Raw genomic sequence first — 24479 nt, forward strand, 5'->3', positions numbered from 1 at the left:
CTCCAGTAGTCATGTCCGGATGTGAGAGTGGAACGGAGTGCAGAAGAATTGATGCTTTCAAACTGCGGTGCTGGTGAAGACTCTTGAGAGTCCCTTGGAAAGCAAGGAAATCAAACCAGTCAATCCTAAAGAGAATGCTCTTTGGAAGGACTGATGCTGAAGCTGAAGCTCCAATACTTTGACCACCAAAAGGAAAAGCTGACTCATTGGAAAAGACCCTGATGCTGGGAAAGATTGAAGGCAAAAGGAGAAGAGGATGACAGAGGATGAGATGGTTGGATGGCATCACAGATTCAACGGACACGAACTTGGGTAAACTCCAGGAGATAGTGAGGGATAGGGAAGCCTGGCGTGCTGCAGTCCATGGGTTCATGAAGAGTCCAACATGACTTGGCAACTGAACATCAACAATAAAAACAAATATTCAATTGTACATTTGTACACATCTTCTTTATCTATTCACATTTAGGTTGTTTCCACATCTTGGCTATGGTAAACAGCGCTACAATGAACACCGGGGTGCATGCTTCTTTCTCAATTACTTTGAAACTTATATTTAAGGTTACTAGAGACCACAGCTTATATTTTCAGTGGCAGCTAAATGGTGGATTATCATTAAATAACTCAATTGTTTGGAATTAACCCTACTTTATATCAATAAGCCAGTATTTCATGTACTCATTCAACAAATACTTACAGAGCATCACAATATGTCAGGCAGTGTCCTTAGTACTTAGATACATTACTCAATAAAAGACATAAAGTTTCTTGTTGTTGTTAGGGAGAGAGACAGAAAAATCAAACCTAGACAGCATATTAAAAAACAGCAACATCACTCTGCCAACAAAGGTCCATATAATAGTCAAAGCTATGGTTTTTCCAGTAGTCATGTATGGATGTGAGAGCTGGACCATATAGAAGGCTGAGCGCTGAAGAACTGATGCTTTTGAACTGTGGTGTTGGAGAAGACTCTTGAGAGTCCCTTGGACTGCAAGGAGATCAAATCAGTCAATCCGAAAGGAAATTAACCCTGAATATTCATTGGAAGGACTGACACTGAAGCCAAGGCTGTGATGCTTTGGCTACCTGAGGCAAAGAGCCAACTCACTGGAAAAGACCCCGAATGCTGGGAAAGATTGAGGGCAGGAGGAGAAAGGGGTGACAGAGGATGAGATAGTTGGATGGCACCACCAACTCAATGGACATGAATCTGAGTAAATTTCAGGAGACAGTGAAGGACAGGGGAGCCTGGTGTGCTGCAGTCCATGGGGTCGCAAAGAGGTGGGCGTGACTTGGCGACTGAACACCAACAACAGTGAAGAAGTGAGATACATGCTGTCTTAGAAGCTGTTAGGTGCTGCAGAGCAGAAGCAGAGCTGGGTGATGAGGGCTCTCATTAAGTTAAGTGTAGGGTGAGACAGTGTTTGGGACCAGAGCACTTGGAACGAAGATCTGAAAGAGATGAGGAGTTAGCCATGGGGAGTTCTGGGAGAGAATTCCAGTTGGAGGGACTAGCCAGGACAAACACCCTAAGATGGGAGGGTGTCTAGCATTTTGAAAGAACAGAAAAGAGGCCAGAACTAAGAGAGTGGCAGGCAGGGGTGGGGGAATGTGCAGAGCAGGTGGGAAGAAGAAGAGGTTAGACTAGAGAGAGAGCAGGCTTCGGAATGGAACTGAATGTGCTAACAAATGTTTTTCTTAACATTTAGATCACCATTTCATTATAGCATATCACGCTTCATCTTACACCTGATAATGCTCCCTTATTATCCTCCTGACTATCAGTCTCTTACTGAAACTAATTTCATATTCTGTGTGATCACTGTAATTGTGCAATTCCATTCAATTTAACATTCTTCGTGTCTAAATTCCAATGTGCCGCTGATATTGAAAAGTGATTAAAAAATAAGGCAAGCATTCAATTATTCAGTCAATTCAAACTACATGATGAAAACAACACACTGTGCTCATTCATGGATAAAATAACACTGTTTTAAAATATTTATGCTATCAACAAGAAGACATGTTATTTGTAAATGTAAAACTTTTCTCTGAGAATTAGGTACGGAAGTATGACAATGCCATAATTTTTAAAGGAATATCAGCATATCATGCCACCAGGGCATGTCTTTTAAAAATGTAAACCACATCTTTCAGAACAAATATGGGGTTTGAGAAATGCCAGAACATTCTGGCATTCTGTGTTCCCTGATGAACTGTGTTCCCATAATATTACCCAAACACTCCTCTCTAGCATGTCAGGATATGGATCCCTCTACTGAAACAGGCATTGCTACAAGAAGACTGAAAAAACATTAATAAGTACATGGTGATATCCATGGTATAAAAGCAAAAGAACTCTAAGAGCAGGGACAATCAAGTTGGTGTATTTACGATGAAAGCAAGCTGGCCCTGAGGTCGTAAGAGGCAGGACTAAATGGGCACAGTCTTAGGGTCCCTATGTAAGTAGGAGTATAAGTATAATTGAACAGGAGATGATCCTACTCAGCAAGTAGTTACTACCTAAACATTAAGAAAACTATTATGGGCACACAAATAAGTCACTTGCTTCCAGTTGTCATAAGCACTATCTCCACTTGAAAGACAGTTCCCTGGGCATATCCCCAATAGAAGACTTATGCAGCTATATTCATATTCAGGAGCTTCTCAGGGGGCTCAGTGGTAACGAATCCACCTGTCAATGCAGATGAGGAGATGTGGGTTTGATCCCTGGGTCAGGAAGATTCCCTGGAGAAGGAAATGGCAACTCACCCCAGGATCCTTGCCTAGGAAATCGCATGCACGGAGAAGCCTGGTGGGCTGCAGTCCCTCCGGTCACAGAGAGTTGGACACAATTCAGCAACTAAACAACACCACAAGTCAAGAGATAGGAAACAGAGAGGGGAGAGATTCTTTCAAGAGAACAATGCATGGCAGCAAGCCCTGAGAAGGGAACGAGGTCCTTTCCAGAGAATGAAAATTAGAACAGGTAGGGGAGGGAGAGGGGGAAACAGGAGAGAGTCATCAAGGACAATTAAGCAAAACCCAGATAATAGAACCTTTGGAATTTTTATGCAGGAGTTGTAACACTACCCTGGCAGCAATAGAAAACCACTCACGGATTTTAAATAAAAGCACGATAGCCTCAGATTCATGCTTTTAATTAAGTGATCACAGTGGCAGCATGGGAAAAAAAAAAGTATAGGATTCTGTACTTCTTTCCAACACTCAGGTTAGTATTTTTCAAAACTCTGAAAATTTCCTGAATTTGACTTAACTAGAAAGAAAAATTTCTCAGGGGAAGAATTTTAAGAATTAGGAGTAAGTTATCAGTAGAAGACAAAATTGCACTCATTGGAGATGGTGGTGGGCAGGATATTGAGGTGCCTGTCTTCCTTGAGTTTCTCCTACGAGTATGTTACATTCCAGGGCACCAGAGATTTGGCAAATGTCATCTCTAATCAGTTCACACTAAGCTGGGATGATGATCCTGGTGGGCCTGGCCTCGTCACAGGAGCCCCTGTAAAGCGTGGCGTTTTCCCCAGCAGGGAGAACAAGTCAGAGAGATTTATAGTCTGAGAAGGGTTCTATGTGAGGGAGCTTGGCCATGGCTAAGATGGAGAGTTCATGGAACAAGGAACTGAGATTGGTCTGGGAGCAGCCCTGAGCATCAAGGGAAACAGGGCCCCCCATCCTACTGCCCCAGGAACTGGCGTCTGCCAAAAACTCAAGGAGCCCAAAGGCAGATTCTTCCCTGGAGGCTCCATAGGAGTGCTCAGCCCGGCGACCACCCAGACTTCCATCTCATGAGACTCTAAGCAGGGCACCCCCCAGAGCCTACGTGACCTCTGACCCACAGAACCATGAGATCATTAAAAAAATGTGTGCTGACGGGAGCCACTAAGGTGGTGGTAATTTGTTACACATCCAGAGAAAGATCTTTAAAAACTGGATTGGGGGACCTCCGAAGGGAACTGGAATTTGCTTTTTGTGTGTCTGTGAGGTTATTTTGCCCTACCTTGGAAAGAAAGGCAACAATGATTTATTTAACTTCCACTCATGGCTGTCCTTACTCTGGCAGACTCTAGAAGTATTTAGTTTGCTTCTGAGACTTCCCTGGTGGCTCAGTGGTTAAGAACCCACCTGCCAATGCAGGAGACAGGGGTTCCATCCCTGATCAGGGAGCTAGATCCCATGTGCCTCAAGCAACTAAGCCCTTTTGCCACAACTATTGAGCCTGAGCTCTAAAGCCCAGGAACAGCAACTACCGAGCCCAGGTGCTGCAACTACTAAAGCCCACACGCCCTGGAGACTGTGCTTCCCAACAAGAGAAGCCTCAGCAATGAGAAGCCTTCGCACCACAACTAGAGAACAGCCCTGGCTCATCACAGCTACAGAAAAAGCCCATGCAGCAATGAAGACCCAAAATTTAATTAATTAATTAATTAATTTCAAAAAAGAAGTATTTAGTCTGCTTCTGCCAGCTGAGTGGTCTACAAGAACCACATCAACCAAAACGTAGCTTGAGGTCAAAGAAGTTGAGGCCTTGCCCCAGGGCTTGGCTGCATGTTGTCCTCCTTCATCACCACCCCCTTGTCTTGCAGGAGAGACTGGCCACCTCACCAAGTGCTAAGAGCACTTTGATCCCTTATTATGAAAACTAAACACTTGTGCCAACAACTCTCTCTCTCCCAGCTGTGGGTGGTAGGCAGGCTTCTTTCCCTTGGTACCTGCCTACCTCTGATATTTCATTACACACACAGCACTCCCCAACATTCTCTGCCCTCCCAGTTCCCACCCCTGCATCTGTTGTCTAATTACTTTCAAATTTTCTCTCTTTAAAATGCACAGTTAATGAAAGGAAATAATCTCTCAAACATTCCAGCTATTTGATTCAGTTTTTCGATGGAGTTTTTGATAAAATTGTATTAAAAATCCTTTATACTTGATTTAAAATGTCAGAAGAGACCAAAAACAGAACAAAATGAAATAAGGTCACTGGAGTGGACCAGCTGCTGTAATACTCCCCAAACCTTAGGAACTTAGCATCAGTCAGGCTGCTGCAACACTTTGACCCTGGCTGGGAAGGGAGCCGTGTGCTCTGATGCACCCAGGTTTCCAGACACCCAGACCCCATCCATGTAGTGCTTCTACCACCTTCTGGGGGATTAGAGTCCTCCTCTGGATCTTCTACCATTAGTCAGGCTCTGGGAACAAAGAGAACTGTAAAGGATGCCCACACTCACTGACTTGGGCTCAGAGCTGACACACATTCACGTCTCTTCCATTCCACTAGCAAGAAACAGGCATAGAGCCCCTTCTGAAACAAAGGAACCAGGAATTATAGCCTGGCAGTGCACCCAGCCCTTCCCTGTGTCTCCCACAGTGGGATAAGATCAGATCCGTGGGGGACCCACAAACTTCCATCATGTGTTAGAGCTCACCTGCTTCCCAGGTGGCATCAGTGGTAAAGAACCAGCCTGCCAATACAGGAAGTGTAAGAGATGCAGGTTCCATCCCTGGGTCTGAAAGATCCCCTGGAGAAGACCGTGACAACCCACTTTGGTATTCTTGACTGGAGAATCCCATGGACCAAGGATCCTGGTGGGCTACAGTCAAGTTATTACTGCGTAATGAAGCATCCAGAGCCTACAGTATAAAACAAGCATTGTGTCAAATTCATGGATTCTCTGGGTCCCAAATTCATAAAAGGTACAAAGGAAAGAGCTCATTTCTGCTGCACAATATCTGGGGTTGCAGGTGGGGGTGGTTCGATAGCTAGGGGCTGAAGTCATTTAGAACTCTGTTCCCCAACTTTTTTGATATTAGGGACTAGTTTCATGGAAGACAATTTCTCCACGGATGTGGGGAGAGGGGAGTTTGGTATGATTCAAGCACATTACATTTACTGTGCACTTTGTCTCTATTCTTATTACATCAGCTCCACCTCAGATCATCTGGCATTAGATCCCAGAAGTTGGGAACCCCTGACTTAAAGGAACCTTCATCGACATTCCCAGCGGTTGATGTTGGCCATTGGCGAAAACAATTGAGGCTGTTGACTCGAGTGTGACTTTCTACAGTGGGGTCAACTCAAGGAGTCAGATTTCTTAGCTGGCAGCTCAGATCTGCAAAAACAAAGGTCTCAGTGGTCAGGCAGAAACTTTGCTGCCTGTTATGACCTCGGTCATTTTTGCTAGCTGTATTCTATGGGACTGAGACTTCACAAGCACATCCAAATCCAAGGACAGGGGACACAGTCCCACATCTCAGTGTTAGCTACCAAGGTCACATGGCAGAGGAGACATTATGGCAATGAACTGGGGAAAGTGCAACCTCCCATATGTATTATCTTAGAATCACTGAATTTTAGGGTTTGAAAGCACCATGTATTTTACAGAACTGGGGCCAGCAAACTATGATCCACTGCCTATCTTTGTCATCAAAGTTTTATTGAAATACAGTCATGTTTCATCTTAGTAGGGCTTCCCAGATGGCGCTAGTGCTAAAGAACGTGCCAGCCAATGTAGGAGGCATAAGAGATGTTGAGTTCGATCCCTGGGTCAAGAAGATCCCCTGGAGGAGAGCATGTCAACCCACTCCAGTGTTCTTGCCTGGAGAATCCCATGGACAGGGAGCCTGGTGGGCTATAGTCCATAGGGTTGCAAAGAGTAGGACATGACTGAAGTGACTTAGCATACATGCATGCTCTTCCTAGCAGTTTTGTACTTGCAAGATGACATGATCAGCAAAGCCTAAAGTACGTACTTTTGTTGCTGTTTGTTATTTAGTCACTAAGTTGTGTCCAACGTTTTGCCACTCCATAGACTGTAGCCTACCTGGATCCTCTGTCCATGGCATTTCCTAGGCAAGAATACTGGAGTGGGTTGCCATTTCTTACTCCAGGGAATCTTCCCAACCCAGGGATTGAACATGCATCTCCTTCTTGGCAGCCAGATTCTTTACCGCTGGGCCACCTTGAAGTTAGACCACGAGGACTCACATCTCTGTTCTGAATGTGGCCCATTATGTGGCTCTGGGCAAGGGAGCCTCTAGACTGCCATGTTTCCACCTATCTAATTGGGGAAATAGTAAAGCTGGTCATGGAGTTGTGGGCATTAAATGAAAAAGAGCACAATGATGCAAAGGTCTTGTTAATCCACTCATAAAATATCAGCTAGATCAACTGTCCATCCAGAGTTACACATTTATCTACAAAGTGTCATTGACTGTGTCTACAAGTCTGTTCTCTATGTCTGCATCTCCATTGCTGCCCTGCAAACAGATTCATCAGTACCATCTCTCTAGATTCCATACAGGCATCAGTTCAGTTCAGTTCAGTTGCTCAGTCATGTCTGAATCTTTGAGACCCCATGAATCGCAGCACGCCAGGCCTCCCTGTCCATCACCAACTCCAGGAGTTCACTCAAACTCATGTCCATCGAGTCGGTGATGCCATCCAGCCATCTCATCCTCTGTCGTCCCCTTCTCCTCCTGCCCCCAATCCCTCCCAGCATCAGGGTCTTTTCCAATGAGTCAACCCTTCGCATGAGGTAGCCAAAGTATTGAAATTTCAGCTTTAGCATCAGTCCTTCCAATGAACACCTAGGACTGATCTCCTTTATGATGGACTGGTTGGATCTCCTTGCAGTCCAAGGGACTCTCAAGAGTCTTCTCCAACACCACAGTTCAAAAGCATCAATTCTTCGGCACTCAGCCATCTTCACAGTCCAACTCTCACGTCCATACATGACCACGGGAAAAACCATAGCCTTGACCAGACGGACCTTTGTTGGCAAAGTAATGTCTCTGCTTTTGAATATGTTATCTAGGTTCATCATAACTTTCCTTCCAAGGAGTAAGCGTCTTTTAATTTTATGGCTGCAGTCACCATTGGCAGTGATTTTGGAGCTCCAAAAAAACAAAGTCTGACACTGTTTCCACTGTTTCCCCATCTATTTCCCATGAAGTGATGGGACCAGATGCCATGATCTTACTTTTCTGAATGTTGAGCTTTAAGCCAACTTTTCCGCTCTCCTCTTTCACTTTCATCAAGAGGCTTTTTAGTTCCTCTTCACTTTCTGCCATAAGGGTGGTGTCATCTGCATATCTGAGGTTACTGATATGTCTCCCAGCAATCTTGATTCCAGCTTGTGCTTCCTCCAGCCCAGTGTTTCTCATGATGTACTCTGCATATAAGTTAATTAAGCAGGGTGACAGTATATAGCCTTAACGTACTCCTTTTCCTATTTGGAACGGGTCTGTTGTTTCATGTCCAGTTCTAACTGTTGCTTCCTGACCTGCATATAGGTTTCTCAAGAGGCAGGTCAGGTATAAATATACAATATTTGACTTTCTCTTTCTGACTTACTTCACTTTGTATAATAAGCTCTAGGTTCATCCACCTCATTAGAACTGACTCAAATGCATTCCATTTTATGGCTGAGTAATATTCCATTGTATTGTATATGTGGGCAACAATTTCTTCCTTCATTCATCTAGAATGCTTTCATGTTCTAGCTATTGTAAATAGTGCTGCATAATGGTTAGTTTCATGTGTCAAAGGCTGCCCGAGCATGTCCAGATATTATTCTGGATGTTTCCAGGAGGGTGTTTTTTGAATGAGATTAACATTTAAATTGGTGGATTTTGAGAAAAGCCGTTTCTGTCCATAGTGAGGGAGAGCTTATCCAGTCACTGAAAGGCCCCAGTAGAACAAAGACTGACCATTCTCAAGCAGGAGGGGATTCCGCCTGCAGACTTTCTGCCTTTAGACTTGAATTGCAGCTCTTCCTGCATCTTTAGTCTGCTGGTCTACCTTGCAGATGAATTCCCCAAGCCTCCTCAGTTGCATGAGCCGCTTCCTTTAAGTAAATGTCTCCCTCTATGTACACCCTGTTGGTTCTGTTTCTCTGGAGAACCCTGACACAGATACACAATGTCTTTTAAAGTGAAATATTGGAAGAAGGAAAGAGAAATGTTTATGTCTCACATGTGGTTCTGAGAATTGAAGTATATTCTGCCATTATCAGTAAAAAAGCATGTCACAGTCATCATCAATTCCAGCCCTCCAAATGGGAATTTCTGAGCCCCAAGAGCACTCAAGAAGGAAAAGAATACCCATGATCTGACACCGATCAGACGGCAGACACTCCCCACGGTGAGCACTGAGGAACTCAGGGGTGAAAACACGGGACCCTGGCCCCAGACAGCTGAGGTGCATGTGAGGAATGACTTCAGGGAGCCCAGACTCTTGCATCTTCCCATCACAGAAAAGCGCTCAATTCCTTAACTTGAGATACCTGGTTTTCTCTAACTCCCAGAAATACGCTTGATATTCAGACTACCTGTCCTTTGTTACAAAACTTCTGTATAACCTTGAATGCTCCCCTTGCTTCCTCAGAGCAGCTCTCTCAGGGTTGTCTCTCTCATCTTTTCTTGGGAGATGCTGTCTTCCAGCCTTGAAGTTCTAAAAATTCCCACCGAATAAAACATAACTCTCATGTGTTGCATGAGAGTTGCATGTATTTTTTCAGTCAACAGTTCCAGCTTCTTTCACTAAGAGGAATGACACTCTAAGTAAGACTGGTGAACAAATGCTGATGGAACCCCAAGGGGAAGGCAAGTGGATTATTAAAGTAATACTCAGTTACTCTAAATGCATTCAGGATTACTCATGGTATCAATTTCAACTTGGTTCTGGATCAAGACATCAGAACTCTGCACAGATCATGTAAAGCTGGCAGGGTCAGTGAACTTTCTAAACTATATAGTACAGGCATCTGGAAAGATCCCAAGAGGCTGGAGCAATATAAGATTAAACGTGAAAAGGGGGAAAACAAAGACCTGTCCCTAGACCTGTCCCCCAGGCACAGTGGGTGAGATGGATAGAGAGAACAGGATCGAAACATATGCACTATCATATGCAAGACAGATAGCCAGTGGGGATTTGCTGCAGGACACTGGCAGGCCAACCCAATCAACTCTGTGATATCAACTCTGTGATAACCTAGAGGGGTGGGATGGGGCGGGAGGTCCAACAAGGAGGGACATGTGTGTGCCTGTGGCTGATTCATGTTGATATATGACAGAAACCGACACAATATTATAACTATCCTTCAATTAAAACTAAATGTAAAAAAAACGGTTACATTATCTAACTCTCTTTTAAATTGTTTTCTTGCAATGAAAGCAGTTAAAAAATCTAGTATATATGAAGCCTGCATTTATGTGTTGATAATTAGTTATTTTATACTAAGTAGCCTGTTATATAAAACCATGATTAATGGTTCAAGTGGGTAGCCATGGTAAAATACAACCAAATAATTTTTGTTACTAAATTTAAGTACAGCATCTTAACAGAGATCCTGAGTTTTCCATGTCTTGAGTTCACATTGCTAACCGATTATTTTCTGTACCTAAGAAAAGATCAAGGATGGGGAGAAATTAGAACACTACTCGGATTTTTTAAGTAAGCTCTGCTGAAAGTTTCAGAATCTAGATGTAAAGTATGGATGTACTTCTGTTCTTTAATTCATTCACCAGTTTTAGAAATTTCATGTTTATACTTTAGATTTTTAACTGACACTTAAATTCCAATGTTATTTCCTCAAATTATTCCACAAGATTGTCAAAACAAATACCTATATAAATAAGACATCCAACTAAACCCCAATGTAATGCAATAGCTGTAATAAAATTCTACTACAACTTTTTAAAATGTCAACATGTCTATGGAAACTGGATTTAGTGAACTAATTTTTGGCTGTATACTTTTATGAATCTGAGCTTTTAAAAATGTGGGGTTACCTCCTAGATGAATGGAAATAAAAAGAAAAATAAATAAATAGGATCTAATAAAATATAAAATCTTTTGCACAACAAAGGAAACTATAAACAAAATGAAAAGACAGCCCTCGGAACAGGAGAAAATAATTGCAAACAAAGCAACTGACAAAGGGTTAATCTCCAAAATATATAAGCAACTCATACAGCTCAATGTCAGAAAACAAACAACCCAATCAAAAAATGAACAGAGAGCCTAAACAGACATTTCTCCAAAGACATACAGATGGTCAATAAACACATGAAAATATGCTCAACATCACTCATTATTAGAGAAATGCAAATCAAAACTGCAATGAGGTATCTATCACCTCACACCCATCAGAACGGCCATCATCAAAAAATCTACAAACAATAAATGCTGGAGAGTGTATGGAGTAAAGGAACCCACCTGCACTGTTGGTGGGAAGGAAAACTGATACAGCCACTATGGAAGATGGTGTGGAGATTCCTTAAAACACTAGGAATAAAAATACCAAATGACACAACAATCCCACCACAGGGCATATACCCTGAGAAAACCACAATTCTAAAAGATACAGGTACCCCAATGTGCACTACAGCTATATATTTACAATCTCCAGGACATGGAAGCAACCAAGATGTCCACTGACAGGTAAATGGATAAAGAGTCTGGGGTACATATGCACAATGGAATATCACTCAGCCACAAAAAGACTGAATCTGTGTCAGTTGTAGTGAAGTGGATGAACCTAGTGTCTCTTGCACAGAGTGACGTAAGTCAGAAAGAGAAAAACTAACACGTATATACGGAATCTAGAAAAATGGTACTGATGAACCTCGTATAGAATGGACTTGTGGACCCAGTAGGACAAGGTGAGGGTGGGACAAATTGAGAAAGAAGCACTGAGATGTATACACTATCGGGAAAATAGTGGGAAGTTGCTAAATAGCACAGGTAGCGCAGCCTGGCGCTCTGCGATGACCTAGAAGGGTGGGATGGGGGCGCGGAAGGAGGCTCAGGAGGAAAGTGATATATATATATTATATGACTGATTTGCATTGCTGTAGCAGAAACCAACACAAAATTGCAAAGCAATTTCCCACCAGTTAAAAAAATAAATTAAAAAAAAATGAAAATGTGGGTTTATTTTCCTGGCTAACTATTGATAATAAGTAGAAATTACTGATACAGAGACTTTAAGAGATTTTAAGATTTTATGTAACTCTTACTAATAATTTGGGGCTTTTGAATGAAATGTACTATTCTCTTTTATTGCACTTCCAATTTCCCCTCTGTAGGTCTGGATGTGTGGAGGAGAAATGTTTGACGTTCCATGTTCCAGGGTCGGTCATATCTACAGGAAGTACGTCCCTTATAAAGTTCCATCTGGGACCAGCCTGGCGAGAGTGAGTAACTGGGGATCCGAATGAGCCGGGTTTGATAAGGCTTTCCATGGGCAGAATGTGAAACCTCACACATGATCTAATTAAAGGTACCATCTGGTCAACAAACAAACCCACCCCATGGCCATTCCATGTGGCAGGCTTTTAATGTAGAGCTTCCTGTGTTTCTCAGAGTTTTCCTTTCATTCCTTAAGGAAGTAGTAGTTATGATGCTAAGTCTTATTATTAATTGTATCAAAGCACTTTCACATATATCGTATTTATATGTATATATAGTGACTCAGATGGTAAAGAATCTGCCTGCAGTGTGGGAGACCTGGGTTCAATCCCTGGGTCAGGAAGATCCCCACTGACCCACTCCAGTAGTCTTACCTGGAGAATTCCATGGACAGAGGAGCCTGGTGGGCTACAGTCCATGGAGCCACAAAGAGTTGGACCCAACAGAGTAAAAAGCACCAGTATGATTATAACTAATCTTCACTTACATCTTCTGAAGTTAATATCCTTATTTTTATTTCCTAGATGAGGAAACTGAAGCTTAGCTAAGTGGCTCATTTCTAAGTAGGGGTTTAATCCCAGGTCTAAACCCTGCCATGTGGGCTGGGGGCAAAGATAAGTAAGTCAGAGGCAGAAAAGGGTAAACGGGAGATGAGAAAGGTATTCCCCAACTCTGCCTTCTTATCATTTAGAGCTGTAGCATGCATGTACACGAGGTCAGCTCTGCCTAAGGTTTTGCCTCATCTGCAAAATCCCAAAATTGGCCAAGTCCAGGATTTTGTTTTAGATATTGTTTTGAGTAAAAGCTTTTCCTTGGACCAAACACAAGGATGATTTTCTCCTCTGCTGTTTAGAATGTTTGGGAGAATGTGGTCACAATATCTACTGTAAACAATACTGACATTTCCTGTTTCCCATGTCCTTTCTCTTCACCCCTTTGTCACTTCGAGGCTCCACAACGTATGCCTGCTACCGCTGGGACCCCAGGTCTAGAAAAGGGGTGTTTTACCACCACCCTCTGCACTATGTTCCCCTAAGAATCTAATCCCAGATGAGTCATGCTGGCTTCTTTAATAATAAGGCTGCAGTATATAATCAAGTCTGTTTTATAAACTTCAGTAAGCTCACATAATAAGCTTATTAAAAAAAAAGAAAAGAAAAAGTTCATTAGAATTCACAAAGCCAGAAGTTTTCTTGGAGTTCTTTGCTACTACTCTCCCAGCACCTAGAACAAGGGTCAGTGTCACTCACAAAGATGTGTTGAAATAATGAATGAATGAGAAAAAAACTAAGACAATAAAATGCCACAGGTCTCGGGTCTTATTAAGATATAAACATTTTAATGAAGTTTAATAAAATTCTCATGTATAGTGAGTCTCCTTTGGGGAGAGAGGATCCTGCCTTATTCCCTTTCTGAGATTATTTGTCTCAACGGTGTCTATTTTCTCAGGCATATCCATAACCTCTCTTATGGCAGTTTGAATTGATAGTGATAAAGTCACACTACATACACCCTGAAGGGAGGGAGACAGGTTATTCTCCCCTCCCAAAAGATTAATCAGGCATGAATAACAGAATCTATTAAATCATTAGAGAAACATATTATTTGAAGAAGAGAAGCCAATCACAAAATCACAAAGCAATTAAACAGCTGCATTTGGGGTAAGGAAAGAGAATCTAATTTAGTCATAAGACTTAATACATTTGAACCTGAAAACTCATTCGGGAAAACAATGAGAATGTCCCCAAATGGAAGTGACTTAACAGTGTTAAGCACATACCGATAAGCCAGCCATGTGGGTGTCAGTTTAAAATATCCCAAAGACAATGATGTTCTGTCTTTCACCCATTTCACCCACTCATATGCTTCCCACTTGTGCTTGGTTTTTAGCCAAAAGTAGAAGTCTAGAAGCTGGGGGTGGGCAGGTGGACAGTTTTGGGGGGTAGGGGGAGTTGTGCTGATATAGAAAAGTTTATCTTCCAAAAATAACATTGTCTATATATTTGCCAGAAAGAATTTAAGTCCTTTTTCAAGGACTGTCAAGTGTAAGGACACTAGGACTGGCACATAAAATTTCCCAGCCAAGAGTATTTATTCAAATGTTTAAAAGTCCATAATTCTGAATTTTAATCTTTTCCACTTAAATTTTACTTGAGGGCTCATTTTTTAATTTTTTTTCTAAACTGCTAGAGCAATCAAAAAGTCATAAATATTGAAGTTCAGCTGTCACTCTGAGAAATATTTTATGATGTTTTAAAAATAAAAAACATAAAATGAAAAACAATTCTGATATTTTGTGGGAGAATCTCAGCTACTGGCTACACCCTGCAGAATCACTAAATCATGAAAAATGAGGACAGCCTGAAGAGGCTCAGATGTAGGGCCACGTCCATGAAACAGGGAGTCCATCCTGCGAGCTTTGCAGGAAACAGAGAGAAAGATGGAGAAGGCTCCACAGGCTTGTTTTCTTATGGCAGAGATCGTTTGTGCTTCGTGCTAAGTCACTTCAGTCGTTTCTAACTCTTTGCAGCTCTCCAAGTTGCTCTGTCCCTGGGATTCTCTGGGCAAGAATACTGAGTGGGTAGCCATGTCCCCCTCCCAGGGGATATTTCCGACTCAGGGATTGAACCCATGTCTCTTCCACCCCAAGCACTGGTGGGCGGGTTCTTTACCACTAGTGCCACCTGAGAAGCCCCTCTTCTTCAAAAATGTGCATCCTTCATTTATGTTCCTGTGCATATAGAGGACTCCAGCTGACTTCCAACCACACACACACACACACACACACACCCACAACACACACATCAGTAGCCTGCAGTCCTCCAAACAGCAGACCAGCATATGTTACAGAAATAAATTCAAATGATTAGCTATTCAGTGCCTTCTATTTACCTAGCATCACAGTTTGGCTGGAAGGGACAAGATATTCACACAGGAAATCATTAGAGGACAAGCCATCACCGCCAGTAGTTTGAGGGTGTTGCAAAGACGTGTGCGGTAAGGGAAGGAGGAGGGGGAGAGGGTGCCCTAGTTACCAAACTAAAACAGGACCTAAAACTTCACTAAATGAACATAGGTCACAGAGCCATGGTTCCCAAACTTAGCACCAGGGGACCCGTTCCTGGACCAGTTTTCACCCAGTCTCAGTGAACGGAGGAAAATAAGAATCACAAAGCTAAATCTATTCCATTTAATAACATCTCATGCAGTAATTTTAGGCTTTTTTTTTCCTCTTATGACAGAATATGAGATGAGTAGATTTTCATTAATGCCCTTATTTGGCAAAATTAAAAATTAGAACCTGCCTATGTCAGTTCCCACACAAAGCAAAAAGCTGGGACATCATGCCCTACAATGCCGCTTCATCTGGTAACCAGAGTATTCACATGTCATGAATAAAGCCAGATGCTCTCCCGCCCTGGCCCAGGGTCGAGGGTCAGTACGCCAGGCACAGTTGTAGCCCCATCTCACCAGGTACAAACAGCCAGTCCCTGCGGGAAGGGCTGCCCACCCTAGTGCTGCAGGGGGATCAGAGCGTCCCCAGGGCCGAGGTGACAGGCATCCCCTCCTTGGGATGGCACCGACTGTCCTACACATGGAGGCGAGAGCAGCTGGATGGCACAGCCAAGTGACTGAGTGGCAGAGGGTGGTCACCCTACCGGAAGACCCTCCCCCGTGACAGGCTGTGACATGAGCCACATGCCCTCCAGAACCCACTACAGGCGCCTCAGTGTGCCGGTGTGTTTGGGGCCATCATGCCCTTGGACTTGGGGCAGGCCACATGACAGGAGCAGAACCACCATTCCAGGGCTAAACATGCCAGCTGACGCAAGCACAATGCGGTCCCTGCAGAGCACACGGCCAGGGCACGTCCCCAGGGGCCCCCTTGCAGAGCAGGCAGCCCTGCATCTGCAGGTGGGGGTCCCAGAGGTTCACGTGGCCATGTGGGAGACAAAGTAGACGCCAACCCTGAGAACTGGAATACTTCTTGCCATATCTATAAACAAGGATGTCACACTCATCAGTGATCCCAGCCCTCCAGGGAACTCAGGAAGGAGAAAAATACCTGCCATCAACAGCTGCCAGGCTGCTGCCACTCCCTACAGGGAGCACCGAGGGGCTCAGGATGTGCAAATCACAGGATGCTGGCCCCAGATGTGAGGTGCATATGAAAGGACAGATTTCAGTGGGCCCAGACTCTTGCATCATCCTATATACAGCAAAGCGCTAAATTCCTTAAGACATCTGGGTTTCTTTAATTAACAATAATCTCTTGATATTCAGACTACCTGCCCTTTGTTGCAAAATTCCTATATATTCTGAGTCTCCTCCTTGCCACCTCCTTGGAGCAGTTCTCTCAGGGTTACTTCTCTTGGGCTTAAGTCCTAAAAATTTCCACAGAATAAAACATAACTCCCAACTTTTAGGTTGTGACTATTTTTTAAGTCAGCAGCTCTCACTCTAAGTGTCTAAGGGATGCCCAAATTGGGGTTCTGTATCTGTTTGTGTTTCACCATCAACATAAGATGGATAATTTTTCCTTTTTAAATTTCATCTTGCATTTTAGGGCAACCATTGTCCAAATTTCAGGGAAAGAGCTACGAAGCCAAAGTCAAATACTCATAATAATTTATTGTGCGGGATGACCTATGACGCTTGAAAATGTAACTCACATTAAACAGGACAGAGATTAAACGTCCAGTGAGCAGAGCGGGGACTGTCTGTCCAGGGCTCACAGCAAACAGGGACGGCTGGGAGTCGTGGGTAGGCTTGGCAGGCGCAGAGGGCCAGGTACGCGGAGAGTAACGAACAACTGAGCCTGAGCTGCTGCAGGGAAACTAGGTGCAGTGTCCCCTAGAATGCTGACCAAGGTGTGTGCCTTTTCCCTACAGACTGCAGGGAGGCACTTTCGATTCTTGAACAGGAAGTGCCTGGATAAAGGGAGAAGGGGTAAAATGGAGAGATCAACCAGCAGGTCAATATTAAAGGAAAGAGACTAAAGAAGGTAGCGTTTTGAGTGCAAGAAGCATCTCTAAAGAAAACTTCCTAAGAGATTTTCATGGCCTTACCACAGTGTGCAAAAACAGACACAGGGACGAGACGAAGGAATGATGATACCCACACAGACACAGGGGCCAAAGAAAGGGATGGGTCTGAGGCTGGATTTAGACAAGCTGGCTTATAAGCAACCACTGCGCAGGAAGAACCAGACCTGGGAGACGTGCACAGACTTCCCGACCACAATTCTCAGAGCCCACCAAAATATAAATATAAACATATATATTTGCCAGATTTTCTTCACCAATAAATTTTCATTAAAAAAAAAAAAGAAATTTTCATTAAAAAAAAAACTTGTCAAGCCAGGCACTGTACTAGGTATAAACGATGAACTAGATGAGCACAAACCTTCACTTTTCATAACTAGCAGCCCCAACAGGGACAGGAAATCCACGCAGTCCCACACCCTGTATGTGACAATCCCAACATCAGAAGGGTTAAGTAAAACCATCAGACTCACAATGGAATGAAATTGGTGTCTTACATCATTTACTTACGGATAAACATTTGTATAGGGTTTACAACAGTATGGCTGGCATTATGATTTAACAGAAGAGAAAGCAGGTCTCCTAAGTAATATTTAGCATAATTTCATCTATTAATATATAGTGATACATCTTCTATAATAACAAATTATCCATTTAATGATCCTATAGGCTACACTGTGATCCACAAGGATATTACAGATATTTTGACTTCATATATTTACTTAGGGTTTCTTAGCAGGACTCAGTGAGGTGTGACTATTTCCTGTGGTTATTATGCTTTGTTTGTGTGGTGGACAGAGCTGTCTTGCCTTTGTCAGCTGTGAGTGACTTTCTGATGTGTTTCCTGGGGTGACTTTCTCCTGGTGCCACATCCCTGGGGACATCCAGCCCCACTGATCCCATAGATCATCTCAGACCCTTGAATTGATGGAGGTGGCTTCCCTGGTGGCTCAGTGGTAAAGAACCCACCTGTCAACGCAGGAGACACAAGTTCAATCCCTAAGTTGGAAAGATCCCCTGGAGAAGGTAACAGCAACCCACTCCAGTATTCTTGCCTGGGAAATCCCACGGACAGAGGAGCCTGGCGGGTATAGTCCATGGGCTCTCAAAGAGTAGGACACAACTTAGCAATTGACCAACAACAAAAAGAGGGAAGGGAAGGGGAGGAGGGGGCTTCAGTGTCAAAGCAAGATCATCCCAAGTCCATCAGCGAGCACTTTACCGTGCACCGTGGTGTCAGCTGCCTTGCCGGAGTAGCTGAAATAGCAAGCAATATCTGACATATGCAGACATGTTCCTTTGTTTATCTCAGAAGAATGTATCAGTTGAGAAAAAGCATGAACAAGACCAAAAGGACTAGTTTGATATCAGAAAATAAAGTTGTCAAGAAAGCATCCAGCATGGTGATGAATGGGAAATCGACCCCCCACTCCCCACAAAGCGACCCTTCTCCCAGATGACTGTCCATCTGTGGACTCTCCTGAAGATGCCCTGCAGGGATGAGCAGTGACGCTACAAGCCTTGGCCACCAACAGCAGCCAGACTCGGAATCCAGATGCACCATCCGGAACTGTCCTCAAGTTCAGGGGCACAGTGACCTATCGTGGGCCTCCCCCTCCCCAAGGGCAGAAGACGATGATGAATTCTTCCCAAAGGACTAGGACTTCTACGCAGAGGCACTTCCTCTCGAATCAGTAACTACTTCTAATTCTTCCTTACAGTATAACCAAAAGAGCAAGAAGGCTAATCGGCACTCTCGGCAAAAATTAAAGACGGTTTACCTACTGTTATTATGTATGTCTCTGCCTTCCTGGACATATTTCAAAACATAATATTTCCTATTTAGTCGGAACTTTTAAATTTTATTTATTTTCTCTGATTGTATTCACTGGCTGTCCTGGGTCTTCATTGCTTCTCAGACTTTTCTCTAGCTTAGGCGAGCGGGAGCTACTCTTTAGTTGCAGTGTACAGGCTTCTCATTGTGGCGGCTCCTCCTGTTGCAGAGCATGGACTCTAAGGCGTGCAGGCTTCGTAGCTGCGGCCCCCAGGCTCTAGAGCACAGGCAAAGGGGTTGTGGGCTTAGTAGCTCCGAGCCATGTGGAATCTTCCCAGACCGGGGATTGGAAACTGTGTCTCCTGCTTTGGGAGGTGAATTCTTTACCACTGAGCCACCAGGGAAGCCCTCAACATTTATTTTACATTGAGGTAAAACTGATGTAACATCACGTAAGTTTCATGTGTATGGCATTATATTTCTACTTTTTGTATTCACTGCAGTCTCAGCACCAAAAATTCGGTTTTCATCGATCACCATACAGTCGGTCCTCTTTAGTCGTCTTGGCCATGCCCCTCTGTGACCCTGCTCTGTTCTCTGAATCTACACGTTTGTTTTGGTTTCGTTTAGCGTGTTCATTTATTCCGGGTCTTTGTGTGTGTTTGCTTCTATATTCCACACCTAAGTGGAAGCTAGTGGTATTTGTCTTTCTCCATCTGACTTATTTCACTTAGCATAATACCCTTAAGGTCCACCCAGGTTACAAATGGCAAGATTCCATCTTTTTTATGGCTGGGTAATATTCTATTGTGTATATATAGTGCATGTTTTATTTCTTCATTTGTTGATGGGCACTTAGGTTGTTCCATATCTTAGCTATTGTAAATAATGCTTTTTTGAACATGAGGGTGCATATATTTTTTCAAATTAGCATTTTCATATTTTCCAGATAAATACTCAGAAGTGGGACAGGTGGATCCTAGAGTAGTTCAATTTTTAATTTTTTGAGGAATCTCTACATTGAATTTTTATTCCAATCATCTTTCATAAATAATATTTCATGTTTCCTGATAGCCTTCCTAAAATCAATCATAACTTTATTATATGACAATAATGATTCAATAAATCATTAAGATTTGATGAGTCTGTAGCATGATATGAAGATAAATGTCATCTCCAGCCACAAATAAGGCTCAGACATTCTTCAATTCAGAAATTGAATTCAGAAATTCTTCAATAAATATTTATCATGTGCCTACCAAGTGCCAGGCAGAATGCATACAGCTTGCCCCATATCCTAAACCAAGAGCATTGGACCTTTTAATTAAATCAAGCCTCTGCTTTGTAATAGAATGTCACCTCACCCAAGGACACTTCCTACCAGAAATAAGCTTTTGCCAGCACAGCATCGTACTAGCCCTTCAGTGATGCTTCTTTTTTGAGCACTTATTTTGCATATGAGGATTATGAGAAAAAGTACAACTATTCCATCTGCCAAGGACCAAAGAAGAAGAGATGGGAAAATTTGAAACCCAAGCGTATTCCCTATAACTTGACCCTCACTCACTCCCTAATTCCAACTCTAGTAGTCTCAGAATTTTTTTTTATGTATCCATGTTTTTATCTATTCTTTCAACAAAAACCAAAAAAAAGAAAAAGAAAAACGGCAGAATCACACTTTGCCTTGAAAATATTTAACCACTATTGAGGTAAACCATAGAATTTTCTTACCAAACACAGACACCAGAAAAGAAAGAGGGGGACTTCCCTAGCGGTCCAGTAGCTAAGGCTTCCAATGCAGGGGGGTGGGTTCAATCCCTGGTCAGGGAACTAGATCCTGAATACCACAACTAAGTTTGAATGCTGCAACTAAGACCCGGTACAGCCAAATAAATATTTTTTAAAAGAGAGAGAGAAATAGCAAATTGTTGATGGGTACAGTCTCTTGTCATTTGGAAGTTTCATGAACAAAATATGCAAGGTGAAGACAATATTACTTAAAAACTCAGCCATTTCCCACCAAACTGCTCAAAACTAACTTTTTCTGGTCTTCTTCTTTATTTTCTCTACATATTTTCCCCCAAAATTCCCACAAATGCAATCTTCTTCCCAACATTATTTTGCTCCATTTAATCATTCCAGATATTTCTCAGTTCTTTCTCCCCAAGCTCTCACTCAGCTGACTTGTGAATCAGTTATTTGCTATTTTCACGGATATAAAACACAGGCTATAGTTAAGACAAGCAATCTCCAAGCTTTAGAGACAATATTCAGAATTTCTTGGTCTATCTAGTGAGTGAGACCCAACATTTCACATCAGTCTTTTGTTCACCCTATTGGAAGATTTTTTTAGAGACAGGTGGTTCAGTGGTTAAGAATTAGCCTGTCAATGCAGAAGACACAGGAGACCTGGGTTCAATCCCTGGGTCAGGAAGATCCCCTGGAGGAGGGCATGACAACCCACTCCAGTATTCTTGCCTGAGAAATCCCATGACAGAGGAGCCTGGCAGATTGAAATCCATGGGTTGCAGAGTCTGACACGGCTCAGTGACTGAGTGTGCATGACCCTGAATATTTACATGATAACTGGCCATCAGGATTAATCATTTTTTACCTTGCCATTTTTAATAAAATTAAGTTGGGGATTATTTTTATTATCTAATGCAAACTTACCCACTCTGCTTTTGGTTTCTCTTTCTTCTGCCTAGAGCACCTTGGCACCCTTTTATTAGTCAGCATTCATTTACGTTTCTTTTTCAAAGCACTTGAGAAACAAACTTGGCGAGCCCTGTCTGTGAGCTGGGGAATTTATAATTGCATTTTCATCATTATCCCCATTAGAACTGAACATTTTCCTGCATTCACAACGCCACTGGAGCTTCAGAAAGGAGAAAGCTTGCCTAGACAAATAGATCCCTGCTGCTAGAAAATCAAGCTGCTGAAAGTTAAGCACATTAAAATATTTCAGCATACCACAATCTGCATAACCCCCGCCCCCCAAAAAAAATGCGACTCTCGCAAGAGGCAGCAGCACTGGTGCTCTCGGATTCTGCCTTTGGGGAACTCAGTTGGACAACAAAGCCACAAGAGCACCTGGCTGGGAGGGATTCATTGCGAGAAATTAACTTCTTACCCTGAGATGTGTAAATGCAAAGCGACACTCTGCTGGAGGTCTCTGCTGTGTCCTTTCCATTCTAATCTCCCTTGTTTCCAATAGCTTATTAGTTCATGGCAAGAATCTCATCTCTGACTGAAATTTCAGCCCAAGCATATCTCCTTTTTTTCAAAGATTCTTTTTTAAATGTGGACCATTTTTTTAAATCCAATGAATTAATTTGTCACAACACTGCCTCCAGCCCACGACTGTGGTTTTTTGGCCACAAGGCACGTGGGACCTCAGTCCCCTAACCAGGGATCAAACCTGCACCCGCTGCATTGGAGGGCCGCTTCCCAACCACCAGACCACCAGGCAAGTCTCACGTTTACTTTGTGATGTCATCTGAGGTGGAGAAAACAATTCCACTTGCTAGTCTGTAAACTGAGAAATGGTCACAAACCAATGGGCAGCTTTGTGGTGTCTGAATGGCCTTGGTGTTCTAATTTTGAAAACAGTTTATAAAAATAAGATTTCACAGGTTGCCTAAACTTTGAAACAGATATCATTTTCAACCTAAGAACACTGTGTGAGCTATTAAAAGTAAAAGGATTTTTTTTTTTTGCCTTTTTTGAAAGTAGTATGGAAAATAAAACAAGGTCTTCTAATATCCGATGGAACAATGGTTTAGCACCATTTAGTTCAACCACAATTTGTTGGAATGCTTGCTGTGGCGGAACAAGACACATGATACTCTCCTTGACTGATGGTTAGAAAATGCTGGTTGTGATTTATATATGTGTGTGTGTGTGCATTAATAGTCATCACCCACAAATGAGATCACACTGCCCTCTGTACTCCCTTTGTGACAGAGACCCCATTTGCTTGATTGCCGATGAATGCCCTTCCAACCATTTTGAGGTGTCTCTAGTAATCCCCAAAGGCTTCCTCTGCATGCTCACACACGTGGATAGAAGTGGTCCACTCTGCACCCCTCCAGATTTGCCCCTTGCCTTGTACCCCCACCTGATCTGTCCCCTGCCTGTGAAGTCACTGGGGAAGCCACCCCACCACCATCATTCACAGTAAGAGCATCAGCTTCCAGCTAGTGGTGCTGTATCTAGAGAAACCAGTGCTTCAGTGCTCAAGGTGCCAGAACTCGTGTGGGTGCTGGAGAGACCTGGCCAGCACGGCCATCATCTGGCTGGGGGCCATACACACTGTGGTTCCTCGCTGGGACACAGAAACATCTGTTTCTTTTGGACTCCCTTCAACAATTTTCATACCAAGTCATGAAAAATAACTCCATCGAACATGGGTGTACCTCTGACTGATTCTTGTTGATGTATGATAGAAAACCACAAAATTCTGTAAAGCAATTATCTTTCAATTGAAAATAAAAAAATAATACCTCCATCATATTCTGACCCTCAATCTTAGCCTAATATGGCCTTAAGGAATGAAAAAATATAAAGCAAAACAGAAAGCATACTTTTTTGTCCTATCACCTATTTTTTTGCTTCCAAGTGAATCACGTTTGACTCTTCTGTGACTCCAGGGACTGTAGCCCACCAGGCTGCTCTGTCCATGGGATTCTCCAGGCAAGAATACAGGAGTGGGCTGCCACTTCCCACTCCAGGGGATCTTCCCGACCCAGGGATTGAACCCGCATCTCTTGCACCTCCTGCACTGGCAGGGGGATTCTTTACCCCTGCGCACCTGGGAAGATTCCGCAGCTAGGTCATAACAGGCGCTTCTTTTAGTTTCCACCTTGCTCTCTTGGATGGGTGGTTTGGGGGAAATCTGGCTGCCATGTCAGGACAAGGAAACTCAAGCAGCCCTGCAGAGGCCCCCAGAGAGGAAACCGAGTCCTCCCGCCAGCGCATGCCGTGCATGCTAAGTCAGCTTCAGTCAGCTTTGACTCTTCGCGAACCCATGGACTGTGACCCACTCCTCTGTCCATGGAGGTCTCCAGGCAAGAATATACTCGAGTGGGTTGCCATTTCCTTCTCCAGGGGATTTTCTGGACCCAGGGATCAACCCACATCCCTTATGTCTCCTGCACTGGCAGACAAGTTCTTCACCACTAGCACCACGTGGGAAATGACAACAAAGGATCTATAAAATGACATAAACTCAGCTGATAAAGTAGTGGCAGGTTTTGAGAAGACTGACTCCAATTTTAAAGCTCTGAGGTCAAGTTTTACCCATGCTATCCAAGAGCACTGCATGCCACAGAGAAATCATTTGTGAAAGGAAAGTCAATCAACCTGGCAAATCACTGTGGTCTCAGCCCAAGAAATTCCCATAGCCACTCTTAACCCTCAGCAACCACCATCCTGACCGGTCAGCAGC

General features: G+C 43.2%; 1 protein-coding gene across 1 annotated transcript in view; it reads left to right on the forward strand.

The window, feature by feature from the left end:
• GALNTL6 (polypeptide N-acetylgalactosaminyltransferase-like 6) overlaps positions 1 to 24479 on the forward strand; it is a 1585403-nt gene that overhangs the window by 1476626 nt on the left and 84298 nt on the right. The window contains exon 8 of the mRNA XM_005683517.3: positions 12109 to 12216. Within this exon, the coding sequence (XP_005683574.2) occupies positions 12109 to 12216 (108 nt within the window). The remainder of the gene's footprint in view (positions 1 to 12108; positions 12217 to 24479) is intronic.

The sequence above is a fragment of the Capra hircus genome, chromosome 8 (assembly GCF_001704415.2).
Source record: "Capra hircus breed San Clemente chromosome 8, ASM170441v1, whole genome shotgun sequence".
NCBI classification, from domain to species: domain Eukaryota; kingdom Metazoa; phylum Chordata; class Mammalia; order Artiodactyla; family Bovidae; genus Capra; species Capra hircus.